This window comes from Aulostomus chinensis, chromosome 9, assembly GCF_037954235.1.
Source record: "Aulostomus chinensis isolate RoL2024-O1b breed Wild chromosome 9, RoL_Achi_v1.0, whole genome shotgun sequence".
Lineage (NCBI taxonomy): Eukaryota > Metazoa > Chordata > Actinopteri > Syngnathiformes > Aulostomidae > Aulostomus > Aulostomus chinensis.
This window is the reverse complement of record NC_141328.1, coordinates 3,275,925-3,296,333: the sequence shown is the minus strand read 5'-3', so window position 1 is coordinate 3,296,333 and position 20,409 is coordinate 3,275,925. Positions and strand designations below refer to the sequence as shown.

Genomic DNA, 20,409 nt, shown 5'->3' with positions numbered 1-20,409 from the left:
AGATTTCCAAGAATGAATTATATCAATATATTATATATTTGAGCTGCCTATTCTGTGAGCGTTGGCTCTGTGACGAGTAAGCCCTCCTTTACCAGTTGCGAAAACTGCAGCACTTTCATGCCGTGCATAAACGTCATGGGAGAATGGGAGAACCAAAGAATGGTGTAACATTCACAGGGATCCCGAAACGTTACATCTGGGTTTAAAATCCTGACATGGTGTTCATAAAGGCCATAAGGAAATGGCTACAACGTGACCCTTCACAGCCGGGACAGGAAATACAGTATACTACCACTTTCCCACCACTGGAGGACGAAAGCAGGGACCTTTGAACAAAGCTGGGGAACATAAACCTTCATACTGGGTGAGTAATGACTCAGTCTCTTGCACTGTTGACAAAACACAACTGTTCTCTTACTGGTAGGATCAATAAACGGTTAAAAAAAAAAGAAGAAGCAACCATTCAAACAAAAATCATATCTACATCCCAACCCTTGCAACTCTGCTATCAAAGCCGAGGTCGCACCCACAACGTCTGCAAATTAACCAGCTCTGATAAGAACAAGCAGCTTTTCTCCCAGTGACTCATGGACGAACGTGCAGACAGTTTAAAATTACAAGATGTTTTCAGGGAACAGCGGTTTCCATCTTGATACCTGAAGATAAAAGCATGGGTTTACAACACGCAGCTACTGACTGCCAGGATCCGAGGCTTTTTAACCCTCTAAACGCCTCAATTAAGTCATTTAATTGGACTGCTATCGTTGCCCGAGTCAACACAGACAGGACAGAAAAGATTTATTCAAACACTTCTTTGCATACCAAAAACAAGAAAACCAGCAGCGCCTTCGAACATCACAACTAAATTCAAAGACTATGAATGAAAGCAGACAACTGCTTGAGCAGAGACAGCATAAAGTTTGCATTGTGTTTAAAAAGAAAAGAAATCTTTAATCGCACTACAATTTTTATATGAGGTTTCCTGACATGATGCAAATTTACTGAGTGCAGACTCACAATAAACAGACAGGACGAGAGAACCAATTAGGCGTCGCACCCTTCAGAATCAGATTTTCACATGCAGGAAGGGAGGAGCCAGTGAGGTTGTAGCATGCAGGCTCTTGGACAGGAGGCTCAACACGGTGGCTAAGAGTGAGTTGAACAGAACCAAGAAACTGCTGGAGTGAAGTGAGTTCAAATATCTGACCGACTTGTGTTTCTTTTACTAAAGGTGTCGTTGCAACAGAGAGGCCCACTGGGAAACAAACACTCGAACAAAAGGTCATCATGTGTGTGTCTTGGCCCAACTACCCTCCCTGGAAATGTGTGGAGCAATAATAGCACTGATCAAAACACACACACACACACACACACACCTATAAATAGAAAACAGTAAAACCTACTTTCAACACTTTAAATGTCAGTGTGGCTGAAACTCCTGTACCAGTTAGGAGAACAGACACACTTTCTTTTCGACAATAAAGGAAACGATTGAGAATGCAGCTAAAAATAAAGGGGACAGTTTATTCTGAGCAAAACAAAGTTACAAGATGGGATTGCCTCTCAAACTTTGTCAATAATTTTCATGTCACATGGTACTGTACATCCCCACGGCGACGGTCCCTCAGTGCCGGCCCTGTATCCAGATCAAACTGATACCATTTGTGTCTTTCATTTGTCAAACAAGAAATGTGTAACAAGATTTACACGAGCGCGGTCATGTGGAAAAGAGCTTTGTTAATTAATTCACCAGATATGAATCGTCCTTTTGGGGTCAAAACCTTCAGTGGAGAGATTTTTTTTCAGGATGGATTCTCCATCCATCCATCCCTCCATTTTCAACCTCTTCTCCTGTTCAGGGTGGTGGGGGAGGAGCCTATCCCAGCAGCCTTCACCCTGGACGGGTCACCAGTCCATGGCAGCTTGAAAGACTGAAACAATTGATCACTTGTCAGAATAGTTGCTACTGTTGTAAACTTCTGCGACGACTGTATGTCACTGGCCACAGTGAAACGTTCCCTTGATGAACAGTGACGCTGATCCTGGTCCGCAGGCAGTACACAGAGTTCCTCTGGTACTCTGACAGCAGGTTTAATATCTTTGAGTTCTGGACTTCACTAGGATCAAGTAAGACTTTTGAAGATCAAAACGTTCTCCAGCTGATCTGACGGGTTATTTTTCCGGCTGTTTTATATTTTAAAAACTTGATGAAGTCAACAACTGCCAGATTAATTCAAGAATGTTCTTTTCATTTCTTGACATTACTCTTGTGGCTTTTCGGAGGGTTTACCCAGTTGGTACATTAATGACCTTAACCACTGATAAAAGCTCAGCACAGAGTGAGTTCTTCCGTCCTCTCCCTGGATGACCCGGCTTTAAAAGCATTCCTTTCTTTCAAGGACTCCAGCATTCACATCGAGACACATCAGATCCGCAGGCAAGTGATGCAAAGAGGGAGGAGGACAAAAGAGGTAGAAGTACTGAGGAGTGAAAGAGGCGAGGAAGACAGACAATGAGTGGTGGGTAAGATGGAGGAGAGTCTTACTGGACGACCTGGAACAAGTGAAGAGTTTAATTACAGAAAGTGCACCAAGACGAGCTGAACAAAGGAAGAGAGGAAGCTGTGAAATGGAAGAATTTGAGCTTGTTTGTAAAAGAAAAAAGAAAAAACAAAACAAAACAAAGCGTTGCAGGTATGTGGATGGTGACAGCAGCAGAAAGAACCACCGACCTCTAACTGTCCTAGACCAGACTAGTGTTGGGGGCTGATACACAAGACTCTACAGCATCGACCTGGCATTAAAATGGCGATTTGTTGTTGTTTTTTTTGACAGACTGCAACCAGACAGCAGTTGACCACAGAGAAGTACAGGTGTCAATTTATGGAGACACACTGAGGACACATTCTGATCACTCTGTGTGCTGAAACACGCCATGGATGTGACAGAAACGACTCAAGGTGGTCCTGCTCGTCATAAAACAGCAGGAGGGAGGGGTTTGTGGAGCTAAAGTAACCACTGCAAGCATAGGTTTGACCCCCCAGTGTAGGACCAGGATGGAAGAAAGAAAGGGATAATCAAAGCGGAGAGAGAGAGAGAGAGAGACAAAGGAGCGAGGACGACCGCAGCTCCATTCATGCAATCTGTTGCTCTTCAATCCTGCTATTGTTCACCGAGGCAACATCCCCCTCCACACACTCCAGCTGCTACAGATATATGTATTAGTGAGGACATCTGGTGACGCAGAGGATTCCCTGACAATCACAATTAACCCTTAAAATACACCAGCAGGCTCGCCATCACTCTGCCGGCGTCTATGCACGCAACTGTCACGATATTGATGCTATGGTTGGTTGTGGTTATTTTTGTCAGTTCTCTTGTTGAATCCTGATCAATTTTTCCGTGCTGAAAGTGAAGAAAATGGTCAGCCTGCACACCCTCACAACAGTTTCACTGTCACGGAGACAAATGACATCATCATCTGCAAAAAGCAAGTTCTAATAAAAACCTGCCAGCATTATTAAAAGGACTCGATGACCTCAGAGGCCGACGATGTTGGTTCTCTTAACCAATTATACAGATTCTCTAATGATTCCTGTTCTCAAGTCTACACCTGAATCTGAAAAAATATAAACGGAATCACCAGAAACTTTCATATGATACACAGTCGTAGAGTATAGCAGTATTCTATATTGTAGTATTCTAACTGTAACTGTTTTCATGTTTGTGTGGCGTGCAGCCTTTCTGTGCTGCCTTCAACACGTTTGAATTTAGAAAAATACGCCAAAAAAAGTAGACGAGATGAAGCTGTCAGAGATCACGCAGGCTGAGGAGCATCAGATCAAATTTAACAAGAGAAGAAGCCACCACAACAAAAGCAGTAGACCTTCTGTCTGCCAGCAGCTCATAAAACACACACACACACACACACACACACTCACTCACAGTGTCCCACTAACCAATAGAAAGCCACTTTATCTCCCAGTTTCCTCTCGTGGACGTTGCGGTCGAGCAGGTTGTAGCAGATGTTGGTGGAGGCTCCCTCCATGCACTTGATGAAGATTTCACCTTTGGTCACATCGAAGTTGTAGTCCAGGAACTGGCCGACGTGTTTGGTCTTCCAGAAGAAGTCTTTGGCGATGTCACCCCAGAACTCTACAGGACGAGACGGCTCGGGTTCAGAAATCACAACCAGAAGGCGAGGCAGGTGAGTTCATACACAAGTCTGGACTGCGTTTGTTACGTGGTAAAACGCAGTCGCCACAAATGTCACGTGAGGCTTGGATGTAAAAAGTTGTAGCTCTGCAGTGGGACTGACAGCTGCTGCAGTGACAGTGCAGCAGCAGCACCTAAAATAAACCATTTTACTAAACTGGAGGGAGTCGAAGGGAACTGGACCTTCAACAGTTTTTAGGCTTCCTTCCTGCCCTGCTCTGCTCTGTGAGTTGCCACAAAGCTGAGCGCTTCACCATCATCATCTTCTTCATCTCTCATCATCACAAATAAGACACATGACTTCATATCTGCATCCTGCAAACTCAACACAATGAGTCAGTACTCGTCCACCCGCTTCCAAAAACACAGAGGAAGCCTCAGATACGACACAGGCTGTGGCGGTCTTAGTTCTGGTCAACACTGCTGCTGTTAGCCATTGCGGAAGCGTTCAAAGCGTTATTCATATCTTAATATAGATGGAGCTCAGAGAGCACACCCCTCCCCCTCTCAGGCACAACAATTCAATGGGGTGTTTCTCCCTTCACCAAGATCAGCGAAAATCATCCTCGAGGTTATTGAATAACCCTTCAGAACAGGCAGGCAGGTCTGAAAACCTCTGAGGAAAAATAAACTCGCCTATACTTTATGCACCATGTACCAGACGTGTTCTTCAAGCAGCGAGTGATTGAAAAAACAAACAGCTTCAGCAAATTATTACTGCAAGATGCAATTAAAACTGAACTTGATTGGCCTGCCGCCACTTTGATTTTACAAATTATTGGTTTGTCAAAACAGTTTCATTTTCCGAGGCTCTAAATCCGGCAGCGTTTGGTCTTGGATTAACCCTCGGGACGTGGAAACGTTGTCTATCGCACCTTTAAATCATTGTGACGCAATTCTGGCAGATGCCAAGGAATCTCAACCGTAAACAGCAGCCACCAGCATCAAAGACCCGCCGAGCAAGTTGTACCGATGCCAATTTCTTCCGACAAGAAGAACCTGGTCGGCTGGATTCTTTGAGACACTTTTGAGGTTAGAGATTTGAGACAGAGAATTGAATCCATCAGCAACCAGAATCTCGTGCCTGGCGAGTACGGAAGCGGCGGGCCTCACCCAAACGTGTGATCAAGATGAGGAAATGACCGCACGCAAGCAGCTGGGAAAGACTGTGACGATGTCAGTGTCACTGAAATTTAGCCAACAGTTGATGGCTAGTATGAGATGAGTTTTGGTGTGTGTGTGTGTGTGTGTTATTCATACCACAGTATAAAAAGCACTGAGACACTAAATCCAGTCATTTCCGGCAGCGAGACTACGGTGGATGAATAAGTGACGGTCTTAATATTGTTGACCTTGAACTGAGCCTGGTGGAGAGCTGGTGTCCTTGGGTCTCTGGGATAAAAGCCTCAGCTTCATTTATTGTGTCAACTTGAATATGACTTTGGTAGTGAGAAACGGATGTTTTGAACCTGAACAAGGAGGAGAGAGGGTGCGTGATCTCCCTCCTCATGCTGGGGCTGGGGGAGGCCGAGAAGAGACACCAGACACCGGCGCTATCCTGATTTCAAGGAAAGTGAAAGTGAAAGTACATTTTCTCCACATTGCTCATGCTATCACATTTCCTTTTACTTGAGCGGAGGTACAAGTGTGTCCCTAACGCAGGGCGAAGACTTATGAGAAAGCTTCTTCAAGTACTTTACACTTTATGACTTTACCAGCCTTAATCTGGATGGTCTCTGGACTGGTATCTAAGGTGGCAGGATATGTCGGTAGCAGCACTCAGTGCTATGTACAATGTTATGCGTATTACAAACTCGTAGAAGGACTTGTTCTTCAGTAATGCAACAGGAAGTTATTTTATTAGTCATAATCGCTGACAGGGAGGGCAACTGGTGTGTCCTGACACGAGAATAATCATTCAGTCGGAGACAAACCAGTTTTTTTAAACATGTGGACAGCCTGCCACCAACAGAAAGAATTGATTCAGTAAGACATGTAAATAAGCTTTGGACTGGGTGTGACTGAAGTCTAGGTTGAAAAATAGCAGTAACAAATGTTTATATGTTGATGTGAAAATACTTCTAAATGGTTGGAATTGTACTTTTAAGGGAGGATTTTCTTCAGTATTCTGGCACCTGAGGGGGAATAAAGAGCAACAAGCCCAACAGCCACAAAAACACCCATCAGAATCACTTGTGATTCTCTTATAGATCAGTTTCATGGAAGTAAAAAAAAAAGGCCCTGAAATAAAAAGTCAAACATGATTTTGTCCTACAGTATTTATGTATACAAGTATTTCAAAAGCGTTTACTCTCGTGGTTCATGCAGCAAAAAGCATTTACTCTTAAACAAAATACCGCCGGTAGTTCTGAACAATTTGGTAGTAGATAAATTATCCTGGGATTAATATCGTAAACAAATAGTACCGTGAGTTTAGTTACTAGGTTATAAGGTTAAATGCACCCAAATTACTGATAACGTTGAAGTATGTATCCGTCATGTCAAACATATAAACTTGGATATTATTACAACAAAACTACAAAGAGTGCGCAGCACTGTTATCGGAGATATTTTACTCAAAGAATGTTTAAGTTAATGAAAAAAATGTGGAGCATTAAAAAAAACAATCATGACGTGAATAAAAGTTTCACAAAATTAATTTCTGCAACACTTGTGCAGCGCTGGCAGGTGCACTCAGCCCTCCGGAGTCCGGCAGAGCAGCGAAAGGGACTCACCGTCAGGGTTCTCTATGGACTTGATGTACATCTCTTTATATTTCTCGAAGCTGGCGACATGAGCCTCCTTCTTCAGCTCCTCGGACGCGTGGAAGACGTCCTCCTTCGGTGCTTTATCGGGAATCATCTCCAAATCGGTTGACTGTTCCAGCCAGGTCGTTGCAGGAAGGGGCGAAGAACGGTTTTATAGAGGTCCAAGTATCGGTTATGACCCCGTAATAAGTTAGTCAATAGCAGCGCTGAGGACCAGGTGCTAGTTAGCAGGCTAGCAGCAGTCACGCTTCCTTGTTTTGGAGGATGTCTATTTGTGATTTTAATCAAACGCGGCGTGCAAAAGCCGCGTCTGCACCCAAAGTGTGAAAGAGGAGCTCCGGTAGAGGTCTTCTTGTCGGTCACTGGGATTCTGCTCCTGAGAGGAGGACGCGGCAGGCTAGGAGTCCTACTAAGCTAACAGGCTAAGCTAAAGGAGAGCAGCCAATGAAATTCATATGCGCGCGGAGACGAGGCCCTTTACTTCCGCGTCTGGAGGCGTAAACCGCCCTAGTTCACGAATTCAACGCGTTCTTTCTGTCCGCTCGGGTGTTTTCGTATTGTTCCGGAACCAGAAGGCGACCAATTGGATCTTTCTTCCTCTACCTCAGGCACTACTACTTCTTCTTTTTCTTTTTCTACTTCTACTTCTACTCCTCCTCTTCCTCTTCCTCTTCCTCCTCCTTCTTCTTCTTCTTCTTCTTCTTCTTCTTCTTCTTCTTCTTCTTCTGTCTTTGACAGAGTGAACGAACATGTGTCATTAAACTTCGTTTGGTTTGGACCAGCAGCCAATCAAAACTCACGATGCATCACGTCCTTCTTAAGCTCCGCCTTTACAACGCCTATACAGTTTGATAGATATATATATATAGGTTTATATCAAATATATCATATATTTGTATGTGTGTATATTATATATATGTATGTGTGTATATTATATATATGTATGTGTGTATATTATATATGTATGTATATGTATATGTTTTTGTTTATATATGTTTACTAATAAAATTGTATATACTTTTCATGTTTGTAATTGATTTATTTCATTATTATTTTTAGTAGTAGTAATAAAAGTAGTTGTGGTAGTAGTAGTAATACAAGTAGATGTGGTAGAAGTAGTCATAACAGTATTTTCACTATTGAGTTTATTTATGTAAAACAAGTTCTTTTAATTAACTGTTATTATTATTATTTGCAAAGCTTCGACTGTACATAACCTATTGTTCTTGGGCCTTGTTTATATTAGATGATGTTACTGAAATTTATTGTATGTACTACACAATATTTGTATGCTTTGTTCCATTTATAGTTTCTTTCTCTCTCTCTCTCTCTCTCTCTCTCTCTCTTTGCCTGTGAGCTGTCAACCACCACAGTCCAGAGGAATCATACTTTTAATACTTTTTTTTTAAAGCTGATTCTGTTTCTGATTTTTGTCCGAAGGCGTATCTCCGGAACACCTTGAGGAAATTTCTCCATGATTCAACATGATTCTCCTTCATATACGTATTGTGTGTACTCAGATACACTTTTCTAGAAACACACTTTGCGCTCAGCTCTGTTCTTCGAGAGAGTTGAGAGCCTAAATTCAAGAAAGTGTGAATCCAAGTTACTGGAGTTTCTCCTGAACTTTCCGGGTGAGGGGAAGGGCTGCAGTCTCCATTTTGACCGCTAGATGGCACTACACACCAAACACCAGACCTTTCCGCTTCAGCAGACGAGGCATGGTGATGCTTCCATGTAAAGATAAGTTCCATCCCCATTTTGCTTTCTGATGTGTTAGTAAAGACTATCTTTTACTCTTTTTTATAGCTTTGCTACTATTTGGTTGGAAATATAATACCAGAATTAATGTTTATTAATAAATGTATTAACGGTTTTTGGCGTGGTTTTCTGCCCAGGACTCCTGTTGGACCCCTGGTGAGAGAAAAAGTTCAAGCTGGTTATAAATTAACGACGTATGATTCAACGAGTCTGTGTGCTGTCGTCCTCCTTCACTCAAACAATTCAATTCGCGTCATATTGTTGTTATTTTCATGTTAAAAGCATGTGAATTTTCTCATCTGGCCTTTAAAGACAAGAGGACTAATCCACCCCAAGGAAATGGCTCTTGGAGAGCCTGAGCCCCGTCCTGAATGTAACTAATGAATAAAAATAGACGTGTCGTTAATACAAACAAAAACAAAAGAAAAACCCGGAGATTAGATTCATGAGGAATGTGATTCGTGGAAAGAGCAGAGGCACTGTTCGCTGCATGTTCGTGCAGTTCCAGGTCGCAATATCAAGTTAAGTTGCATGAATGTGAGTTTTGGGAGTCAGTATGGATTCATAAGCAGCGCTGGTTACCAATGCTGGTACATAAAACCAAAGCCTTCATGGGCTTCCTATGTACTTTAGACTATTTAGCAGCAGGAAATGCACTGTTTTTATTCTGATTGATGCTAATGTGCTGGTTAATATCCACTGAGGAGTTTTTCTGCATTTATATCAGGACGGCAATTATCTACTGTCTTTTTAATTAGGGCCTGAGCCTGAAGGTACTCGTGTTTTTCAAACTCTGGTCATTATACAGTTGGAATTTTATACATGTAAAGGTTGGATAAAGTTTCTGTCTTTTATTCTGGGTCACTGCTGCTCACGTCAAACATGGTTATGATGCCTTTAAGAATCAATTCTTTTGTTTGTTGTAAAAGGACCACAGATGGAAATTAGCTATCTGCTAAACCTGGGGCACATTTTTTTCCCCCTGCACATTGTCAGTCTACCACGCACCCTGTCCTTCTCTAAATTAAATGCTTTGTAGAAATGCCGCCATGCTGTTTTAGTCGTTCTTCGCCTCTCTGCCAATCTTGCAGGTGCCGCTTGCATATCTGGGTGTGTATTTGCACCAGTAGCCGGGGGGTCGGGGGGGGGGGGGTCGGACCTGTAACCTTGGCATTGTTCACACTCTGTTCTCAACCACATCGCTGACAGCTGTTCATCTTGACTTCTGCGTGGATCGTAGCTAAAAAGAAACATTTTTAATGCTCCTCAATGACAAAACCTGCCCGGGAGTGTTGGGTCACACAAATTTGTTCTTAATTTTTCAAGTAAGGACCACCGGTAGGATGAATCAGAGTTACACTGTTCGTTCCACCTGCCAGGACAATAATAACAACAGTTATATTTGGGTTTGTTTGTGCATTGTGGGTTGTCATTGGTCAGCCGGTCCTCTCCTTGGCATTTACGCTCTGACCTTATTTTGCCAAAGTTCGCACAGGCAGCCTCAGCGGCTAGTACTCAAAATCGCTGACCCCTACAGGATCAAACCTGGGACCTTGTCTTTATTGGCACCGTACACTAACTGAGCTAAACAGCCTGACAGGTTTAGAGCCAGATGGACCTAAAAGGATCCCTGAGTAAACTGCGTGCTGAAAACTATTCTCTTTGTGCAGGTGAAGGATGAGAGTCATGGAGAGGAACAGGAGGGGAGGGGCTCTTGGTGGGAGAACGTGGTGTGAAGCATGATCTCAGTCAGACACACACATTAAGCCCCATGTGCTAATGTGTGTGTCTAAATGTGTGTTCCAGTCAAGCAAATGGTATGCAGGTGCTGCCGTGTGTGTTTGTGCGTCAGATGGAGGCACATGGAGCGCACATGAAGCAGCAAAGGCTTGTGGGTGAAATCCTGTAGTTTTTCATTTCCATCTTTCTGGTGACTTTGTACTTTGCATTTCCTCTCATCGTCACTTTGTCTTCAAACACAGCCAAACTTCTCTCCCTGTGACAGCATTTTCTGACACTGGAACTTTGGTTCCCTATTTTCTGGAAACAGATTCTGCATATAAATACAAAATCTGTAGGCAAGGGAGAAAATGCGGTGACAGGCAAGCTTTTAGTTTCTGTTGAGTAACTTTGACCAATCGCGGTTGCGTCCACGTCGAGAGCAAAAGAGACAGAACTCGTCGGCTGAAAATGCGAGGTTGGAAAACAGGCTTTAGTCGTGCGATTTAACAAAGCCGTTGTAGTGGTTTAAGACGGATGGAACAAGGAAGAGTTGGACCAGATAGTCGCTGTTGAGCTGGAAACTGCACAAACTGGCCCCTGCTCCCAGAAATGAAGCCATCAGACCTAAAGGATGGGTTCTAAGATTGGTGGTTCCCAAACTTTTTCAAGTCCCGTGCTTATTCAGCCTCCTGTTGTTGCCAACATGTCCATGTGCACCAGTGGCTAAGCTAGCACCACTAATATTAATGCTAGCTCTGGTGGAGACGGTTCTGGTACCACTGGTACAGGACCTGCTCCCGTGGTTGTGGGGCCAGCTCATTTCAACCATTTATCTATATTTTAACAATTTAGTCAAATGAAGGACCTTATTTTTTTCCTACTGGGGAGGAAATGGTCGCAGGCCCACAGGGTGCACATCCCGTGAGGACCCGCCCATGGTCCTACTCTGCCTCTGATTGGCTTTAGTTACTTGGATTGAGATGGTTCCGGGTCAGGTGCCAATGGGAAACACATAAAAAAATGAATTATTTTAGATTTCAAGGGTGTACGCCAGATGTTGTGATGGCCGGCTGCATCAAGGTCAGTTCCACTGACTCGCTTCACTTCAGTGGAACCCTACCTTGACGTTTCCTGGAGATCTATCCTAACCCGAAGCAGAGCTACTTCCTGCCCAGCCCAAATCTTAACCTAACCAAGTCATTGCTGAACATTCACCTCATGAAGACTTGCTTTTGTCCCCAAAGGGGAAGCAAGTCTCCAAAATCTGACTGAGGATCTGACAGGAAAACTGTGGGTGTTTCTACCTGTATTTGGTCAAAACCAGTTGAGTTGGTTTGTGTGGGTTTGTTTGTCTCTGAATGTGCAGGCTTCTGTTGTTCTATTCTTATCAGTGAGTCGGATGAAGGCTGGAGCACTCATCTGTGACTCAGTCCACACACACACACACACACACACACACACACACTGCAATCATGGAAAACACTCAAGAAAATAGACAGAATGTTGGATGGATGGACTTCTGTTATTGTGTCCGTATGTCAAGTATGTGAGGTTGCAGGAGTCGTGACATGATGTCACACTCAGGCTCTCATCTACTCGTAGCATTTGGTTGCCAGCAGGTACGAGGGGATGAGGGGAGGATGTAGGATGTAAACCTGCTACAATGTGGGGCGGACGGATGTTTAACCATGAACGTGGAGGAACAAAAATGATAAAAGTGGAGTTTTGTGAAGCTGATATCGATGAACAAAACAAGTCTGGGCTGCTTTCAAATGTGTTGTGACAAAACAGTCATTATTTCTGGCAGCTGAAGTTTTCAGTGCTCCGGTTGCCAGTAAATATATTTACCTGATTCTGGTTTTAATGTGAATCAAACCTCGATATTAAAGCCTCCTTGAATGAATATTAAACGGTTTGATATCCAGTTCATCAGTTACCAAAGAAAAAGTCACTGTATTTCATCTCAAATGGAACAACGTGAACGCGAAGTTGCATCAGAGAACAATGAGCACAACAATGCAGGAAGACAAAAAAAGGAGGTTTGTGTTACTGTACTCCATTTCGCATCTATTTAGAGCTTAATTTTCTCTCTCCATCAACAGACTGCATGATGACAATTCAATCTGCCATCTGCAGATATATTTGCCAACTGTGACGCTCACAGGCAGCCCTGCAGGAGGCCTCCCACCTCTTCATGTGGGCTTCTCTCTGAGTTCCGTCTCATCTCAAAGCTGTTTTTAGCTGTGGAGCTGGAAAGAGTCGTGACCACTTCCATCGCTCTGGTCTCCACACTGGAAAATAAAAACAAAAAAAAAAACCTGTGCTCTGGTCCCATGCTTCATCTTTTAAAAAGATATGTTCACCGATAAATAATTTGCAAATAAGAAAATGAGTCGAGAATATAAAGGTTTTATCTGTTGTGATGTATTAATATTTACATGCATCCTATGGAATACCGTTGTGACAAGAGTCAAGGCGAGAATGCTGACTGGGGAGGGATCTAAGGATGGCATTGTAGGTGGGTGGTAGGTGGTGTCTCTGTTCAAAGATGGTCGTTCTAGTTTGACATGACTTCTTCCACCCCTCTTTCGAAACATCTGTCCTCTCTGGCAAGAACGTGCACCTTGTGATCTTCAAAGGACTGCCCCCTCTCCTTGAGGTGGAGGTGGACTGCTGAGTCCTGGCCTGTGGTTGTGGCTCTCCTGTGTTGCGCCATGCGTATCTTTACTTCCCACCAGAAATTTAGAACTGAAGAGGCTTCTTGGATGAGAGGCGAAACGTCTCCACTTACAAGGGGTGAGTCCAGTCGCCTAAATTGATTATTTATGGGAGTTACGATGACCTGGAGGACTGAGAATACACACAAATACATGGAGGCGGCTGCATTTGTCTCACAGCCTTGGTTAACAGACTGCAGGAGGCATGAGACACGCAGGACAGGTCGCTAGAGCAGGGACAAGAGGGACACAGCTGCACCGGTCACAGTGGAGGTCTTCGTAGCTCCGATCAGTAATCACATCGATGCTTTTCAAGACCACACGTGGATGTTACATGACTCCGAGTGGCCAGAGAGATGTCCAGCTGTCACAGGAAGACGCTCGGTGTTTGCACAACGCTGGATGCTTATGAAAATGTACTCTAAGTTCATGTGCAAGAAGTACATGGATGACATGGGTTCAGAGTTTTGCACTTGAGGGCAGACTGAGACACTTTAGGCCCCCAGCAAGCGCTCTCAGTCAGCTGGATCATAATCTCCTTTGGGAGCGCATGTGATCTCCTCTGGATATTGAATATTTTTCATGCATTTTTTTGGCAGCCGGTGCAGCTCACTGTCACACAGTGTGATTTTCCTCATTGCTCAGGGGCAGCATAACTTGAAGACTGTCCAAGATGGATTCTTACATATCCTGCTGCCTTGAAGGTTAACATTAACCAGTCATGTAACAGTAACCTCTCGCTATACGACAACCTTTGGAGTAGAAGGTTTCCATGACAGCACCTGAAATGACCTCCCGAATGCTCTGAGCAGACTGAAGAGTTTGCTGAAGTTGCAACAAAACTCCGCGAGGCCTTGAGAAAAGACGTCAGCACCCTCCAGGAGTTGCTCGGGGAGGGCTGGTATTTCTGTCCTTCACCTCTCACCCCCCGGCAAACAACAGACGCTTGCATCAGAGCGCAGGCTAGAGGTTATGAATGACGCTCTGATGATGACAGCGTGGCAGAAAAGTTATCGCGAGTATCTGCAGGTGCGTTCTGATGAAGGACCAAACGTCATCGACATGTGTGCCTTTTTGCCTTTATGCGAGTGTTTCAAGTATTTGGGGGGGGGGGATGATGCTGCCGTGTAACAGCGAGACTCAAGGCTGTTCCACCTAGCGACAGACACTCGGCCATCTGCCGGGACTCGAGCAGAGTAAAACAGACAGCAGGCGGAGACAGGAAGTTGAAAGGAACCAAATATCTCTCCACGTTATAAAACCCTTGTTATTTGTAACACTTTGCCAAGTTAAAAATAACCTACATTTGCTTTTACTTCACTTGAGGTGACGATTTGTCCAGAAAGTTGCTTTTCATGTACCCACGAGTTCCTGATTTGAGCTCAGGAAGATGTTTTTGGCACGTCTTTGTGATTCCAGCATGCAGGAAGAGCCAGTCACATGTCTTTAGCTGGAAGCTAAAGGGGGTCTGTTGGCTAACAACAGCGAAACTTTCCAAGAAAAGTCTCAGTGTATAATCGAGGTCGTCATTACCAAGCCGTTTGATCAGTAACCCACAAACACTTTGATTTGAGCTAAAAACAAAGTGTCTTTCCAGTTTGTTGCTTGTCCACATGAGCGCAAAACAGGAAGTGCTCTTGCTTGTTTTTAGCTTGCCGGTGTGTCCCCCCCCCCACACACACACCTTTAAATCTGCGGTTTGTATAAATGTACAAAGCCAGCGCTGATTCTGGTGGCTGTGCCGTGATATTGAGCCCAACCAGCAACCCAATGTGGGAGTCATAATTCAAAACTCTTTATGTAGCAAAACTTTTCATTTTTATTCACACATTTGTCCAGTTATTTTTAAAAAGGTGTTTTTATATTTTGTTTGACAGTTTATTTATATATATATATATATGAATAAAATAAATCACTAAAATCTTTGTCTTTTGCTGTGTTTTTTTTCCCCTCCTTATCATTAAGGGTCAGAAATAACTTCTCCTGGTCGCACTGTGAATCCTTGTCATACTATTACATATTATACTATAGTTTTTATTGTCTGTGTAGCAGTAAATTCTAACTATCAGGTAATGTATTGTGTTATTGTACACATTGTTTGTCAGTAAAATGATGCACAATGTGGCAATCTGTCTACAAAGTACAACAGTTTAGTTACTGCATTTTGGGGTTTTTCATTTGCTAAGTTAGCCAAACATTTTCATCAGTACAGTATTATACACATGGACATCAGTACTGATAACTGCAACAGTCATAATAATGACAATAATAAGAACTCCATTTGAGGTGGATTTGAAAGAGAGGGAAGAAGTCACAGGAGAGAAGAGGGGAAGGACTGTGGCGTCAGCAGAGAGGCGAGTCCAGGAGAAATCTCTCACCAAATGCCAAGAACAAACGTTGGTGGTTTTGTTCCCCCGCAGCTTCGGCTTATGGTTGGAACACGCATCCCACCCTCAGGATGTCACACATGGGTCATGAATGCAACACAGATTGTGGCAGGCGGTCTGAATTATTATGACTGTTATTGCTGAGCGGATATTAGATGATTACAATTCATTCATTTGATGAAAAAATAATCAGAATGTTAACCAGTCCATATATCGCTCTCGGCATCACGCCAAATCCAACATGTGGCATCTGTTTGCCTCACGTGTGTCATCATCATGTTATTCATATATCCGGCATCCATCCATCCATCCATCGTCATCTTCCGCTTATTCCTACACAGTAAGGGTCGCGGGGGGGCTGGAGCCTATCCCAGCATCAACGGGTGAGAGGCGGGGTTCACGCTGGACAGGTCACCAGTCCATCGCAGGGCCAACATAGAGAGACGAACAACCATTCACACTCACATTCACACCTACGGTCAATTTAGAGAATCAATCAGCCTCGTCCCCAATTGCATGTCTTTGGACTGTGGGAGGAAGCTGGAGTACCAGAGAGAACCCAGCAGGAACAGGGAGAACATGGAGACTCACACAGAAAGATCCCGTGCCCGAGCCGGGACTGGAACCTGGAACCTTCTTGCTGTGAGGCCAGAGTGAGGACCACTGCACCACCGTGCAGCCCTAGAGCCGGCATTTTAGTTGGAATTATTTCAAAATGCAGATGCAACAATATTTATATAAATTAATTCAAACTGAAATTTACACGAATTGGCACAGAAGACTGCTCAAGGTGTCGCTGTAGATAAAACAGAATTCACAGTGGACTCTTTTATTCTGTCCTACACTCCAAATCCTACAGCGTTGCCCTCACGGTACCACTAACATACGCACACAGAAACACAGAAACAAGCAAAATGTATGATTTATCAAGATCTTTTTTACAGGTGTTGTGCTCAAATAAAAGTAATAGTGCCAGCAGCTAATTCACATCCCTAAATAAATAAATGTTTCAATAGAAATAACTTAAAGTTATTGCTAGATGAATACACAAACAATTAAATGAATAAATGCATTCTTAAATAAACTGGTGTAAAAAAAATATTTTTCCTCGCCAAATTGCTTATATCCTTAATTAAAAAAATTTTTTTTTTAAAGTCAAGTCATTTATTTAAGCTGTAAATGAACCACAACAGCGCCGCTCGCCAGGAATGAACCACCGTATGAATCCAGACTCGTCAGTCACAGGGAAGTCCGCCACTTGCTCAAATCTGTGACAGGACGGACTTCCGTATCTCCATGCCTCATAAACGTGACTCGACTTCCTACGCATTACGCCAAACCGACCAATGGAACGCTGCATTGGAGAGCGCGTCAACATTCACGTTGGACAAGGCCGGTGCTGCATTAACTGACTGTGGAAACGAAGACCACCAACTTTTTCCTACTCAAATATTACGGTTTATGTGCGCTGTCAGGTGGAAAATTTGGACAGATCGGTTTTTATTGACACGTTACAAGTCATAATATCATAAAATCATAATTATCCCTCGTCTAAGCATCACAAAATAAAGGATTTACGCTGATAGAGTAAATTAATTCACCCAGAGTGAATAAAAAAGTGAATTTTCGTGGTAAACGTTCTTCCAAAGCTGCTGCTGGTAATTATATAACGTCTCTACGGTTGTTTTCACTCTGAGCCCGGCAGTAGCTGCTCCGATTCGCGGACGCTGTCAAACAGTTGACAAGTGTACGTTTTTTCAGTTTGGTACATTGAACGCATCGCGAGAGTGGGATAAGATGGCGAGGCATGCGCAGTGCGTCAAACTCTTATGAAACAAAGTAGTTCAGCGGCTGCAGCGGCAGGTACCGGGATATCATCGGGACTCAGCTTGTGACCGCACCGAACCAGACTACGAGAACCCCCCGCTCAACGAAACCAGGGAGGAAATGCTTCGTTCTTTGGGCTTGACATAGATATCAACCTCCGGGGAACCAGAACAAGGTGAGACCACCTTCCTGGCAGCTTCGCCGGGGTTTGTTTTCTCGGGGAGCGGTGTTATTTTTATGAACAGCGCCACCGTTACATAAGCTTTGCTCTGGTGACCCGGTTTTTGCTGGCGTTTCCTTGCCATGTAAATCAACCCAGACTTTATTTGCATTATTTCAAACCAAGTTCGTCTTGTTCGTGTCTGTGCTGTTATACTGAGTTAATTCCGGCAGAAGTTCGTGGGAGATGGAGAGAAAAATCAGCTGTTAAAAACCGGAGGGAGACACTGTGACCTAATTTCCAGCTGGAGAAGTTCACTTTGTCTTGGCATCAAAATGTCTACGAGATCGTGGCATGGCTGACAAACATTTAAAGTTCATTTTAACACAACAAGGGTAGCAGAATAACTGTTGTTTAAACGCAAACAGTCACATTTAATGTAGTTTGAAACGATAACAGTGGGACGGGAGTTCTGTCCATGTGATGGACTCCATCCTGCCTGTTGTCAAAGAGAGTGTGGTTCCAAAATGTGAAGTGTTTCGTTTGATATTCAGGAGCTTAACTTGAGGTTTTAGGGTCGATTTTACAGTATTTTTCCACACGCTCCCTCTTTTCTTTTATTCTTTAAATTATTAAATGAATTTTTCTTTTCAGGTTGATTTTTTTTTTTCAACCCCATCACTGCAAAATATCCAAACAGCAATAAACTATCCATACACATGTATTCTTATTGAAACAAATTCTCCTGTTGCCACTTAAGATTCCATTTAACTCTTTAATTAATTAATTTTTTTTTTGCTAATTAAGAAGCACTGATTAGTTGTGTATTGCTGATACTGGCCTAAACAATAAATGGTTGAATACATGCTCCCTGCTGAGATCCACGCTAGTTAGCTTAGCATAATGAATGGTAGCAGGTGGGAAGTGTTGGCATCAACTAGATCAGAAGTGAACCTCCTCATCCTCCTTCTCAAAGTCTGCCTTGTCAGCCGAAGTCGGGAAAGTTATTAGTTAGTTAGTAGTTAAGTCGTTGCAACGCCGTGTAATTTTACACAATTTAAATTTTAAAGTTAAAGACCATTTTGTAGAAAAGTCTGTCTTCTGACTTTTGACAGCGGCAGGCTAACACTTCCCACCCGCTTCCATTTATTGTGCTAAGCTAACTAGCGTGGATCTCAGCAGGGAGCCTGTATGTAACCATTCATCGTTTACGTCAGTGTCAGCAACACACAACGAATTGGGGCTTCTTAAATACAAAAAATAAGAAATTAAAGAGCTAAATTTAATTTTAAGTGGCAACAGGAGAATTTGTTTTTAGCACCTGTGCTGATAAGAATACATGCGTATGGATAGTTTATTGCTGTATGGATGTTTTGTAGTGATGGGGTTAAAAAAAAAAAAAACCTGAAATAAAATGTATATTTTAAAAAATTTAAGTAAAGATGGAGCCTGTGGAAAAAATATTGTAAAATCGACCCTAAAACCTCAAGTGAAGCGACTGAATAACAAACTAAAAACCCAATAATTCACATTTTGAGACCACATTTACCCTGACAGCAGGCAGGATAGAGTTGGTCACATGAACAAACCCCGTCTCTCTGTTGTCGGGGTCAGGAGATGATAGACGGTGTTGGCGTCTCCTGAAAAGTTGCTCGAAGAAGCGACATTGCTACTTCTGACTGTTGGTGTGTTTACACTCGACCATCTGTGGGCTACAATCACCAGGAGAACTGCTTTGAGGCAGCTAAAGTTCCCAAAAGAATATGCTCTTCCTCTGTCTGGGAAGTTGTTTTCCCCGCCGTACGACGTTCCAACAGATATAGAACCCCCGCGAGTGGGCATCATATGTGAATATTCCCGTCTTCGTTTGGCTCCTGCTTCTTAAAGCTCAGTTATTCCCGACTCCGTCAGTCAGAGCAGAGTCAATCTCCTCAATGAACGTGCGGGCCGTCACTCAGTCAGCCACCTACCTAATTAAACATTTAAGTTAGTCAGCAGCAAGCTGCCTGTCTGTCGGGGACATTCCGGTTTTCCCTCCTCCGCCGCCATCAGCTGTTCACTTAACCAGGCGGCTGCTGCAGGCTGCGTATGACAGGAGGCGGAACAAACCAGGACATTCCTGGAGAATTACAGACCCAAGCAGGAACACTGAGACCAAAAAAACCCCAAGTTTTTTACTTGTTATGTTTGTATATCTGAGGGAAAAAAAGCTGGTATGTAAACCACAGAGGTTCAAAATGAGGATGAGAAGCACCGACGGTGAAGAATATCAGTGTCATCTGACAGTTACGCTGCCTAGCGGATGAAAGGCCGGGATCCGGCGTCTCCCTGTGGTCCAGGTCTGCTCCTGCTAACCCTCCTCCTCATCAGGTGGTACAAGATGTTGCTTCATAGTTTTAGTTTCTAATAGATAGGGCTGGGTTTTTTTTGGCAGCTAAACTGGAGGCACTGAATTCTGTAAATTAGCTTTTTTTTTTGCTGTTGTTGCTGTGCTGATTTCCTGTGAATGGTTTATGAAACAGACGGGTGACTAAACCATGATTAGTGTCATACATCCCACCAGTTCACAGGCCCGAGTCGTTTGATTCCCAGCCGCATTTTCAAGATCTGTCGGTCCAACTTCAAAAGGTACCGTTTTCCGTTGGACCGACACGTTAACGTGCCTTTTTGAAAGCCAAGTTTTAGTTTGAGCAGCGTAATAATTCACTTGTCTGACATCATGTTCATGTACTGTGTATGAAACCTAAAAACGCGCCCTGCCGGTCCGTGACACGGAGCCTGAGTGCAGCCACGGTCGCTGTGGGCAGTAATCATGCTAATTAATTCTTTGTAATTAACTTTCTCTGCCGCTGT

At 43.5% G+C, this 20,409-nt stretch overlaps 2 protein-coding genes across 5 annotated transcripts in view; one reads left to right on the top strand and one right to left on the bottom strand.

The window, feature by feature from the left end:
• acss2 (acyl-CoA synthetase short chain family member 2) overlaps nucleotides 1–7,731 on the bottom strand; it is a 28,911-nt gene extending 21,180 nt beyond the window's left edge. For all 3 annotated transcript variants that reach the window (XM_086213139.1, XM_086213140.1, XM_086213138.1), the window contains exons 1-2: nucleotides 6,950–7,731; nucleotides 3,959–4,154 (exon numbers count right to left, since the gene is read on the bottom strand). In XM_086213139.1, the coding sequence (XP_086069265.1) occupies nucleotides 3,959–4,154; nucleotides 6,950–7,076 (323 nt within the window). In that variant the 5' untranslated portion in view covers nucleotides 7,077–7,731. The remainder of the gene's footprint in view (nucleotides 1–3,958; nucleotides 4,155–6,949) is intronic.
• Nucleotides 7,732–17,391: 9,660 nt separating this feature from the next.
• The window catches only part of LOC147255421 (cryptochrome-1-like), a 38,394-nt gene continuing 35,376 nt past the window's right edge, over nucleotides 17,392–20,409 (top strand). For both annotated transcript variants that reach the window (XM_086213135.1, XM_086213134.1), the window contains exon 1: nucleotides 17,392–17,571. The gene's annotated coding sequence lies outside the window, so the exon portion shown is untranslated. The remainder of the gene's footprint in view (nucleotides 17,572–20,409) is intronic.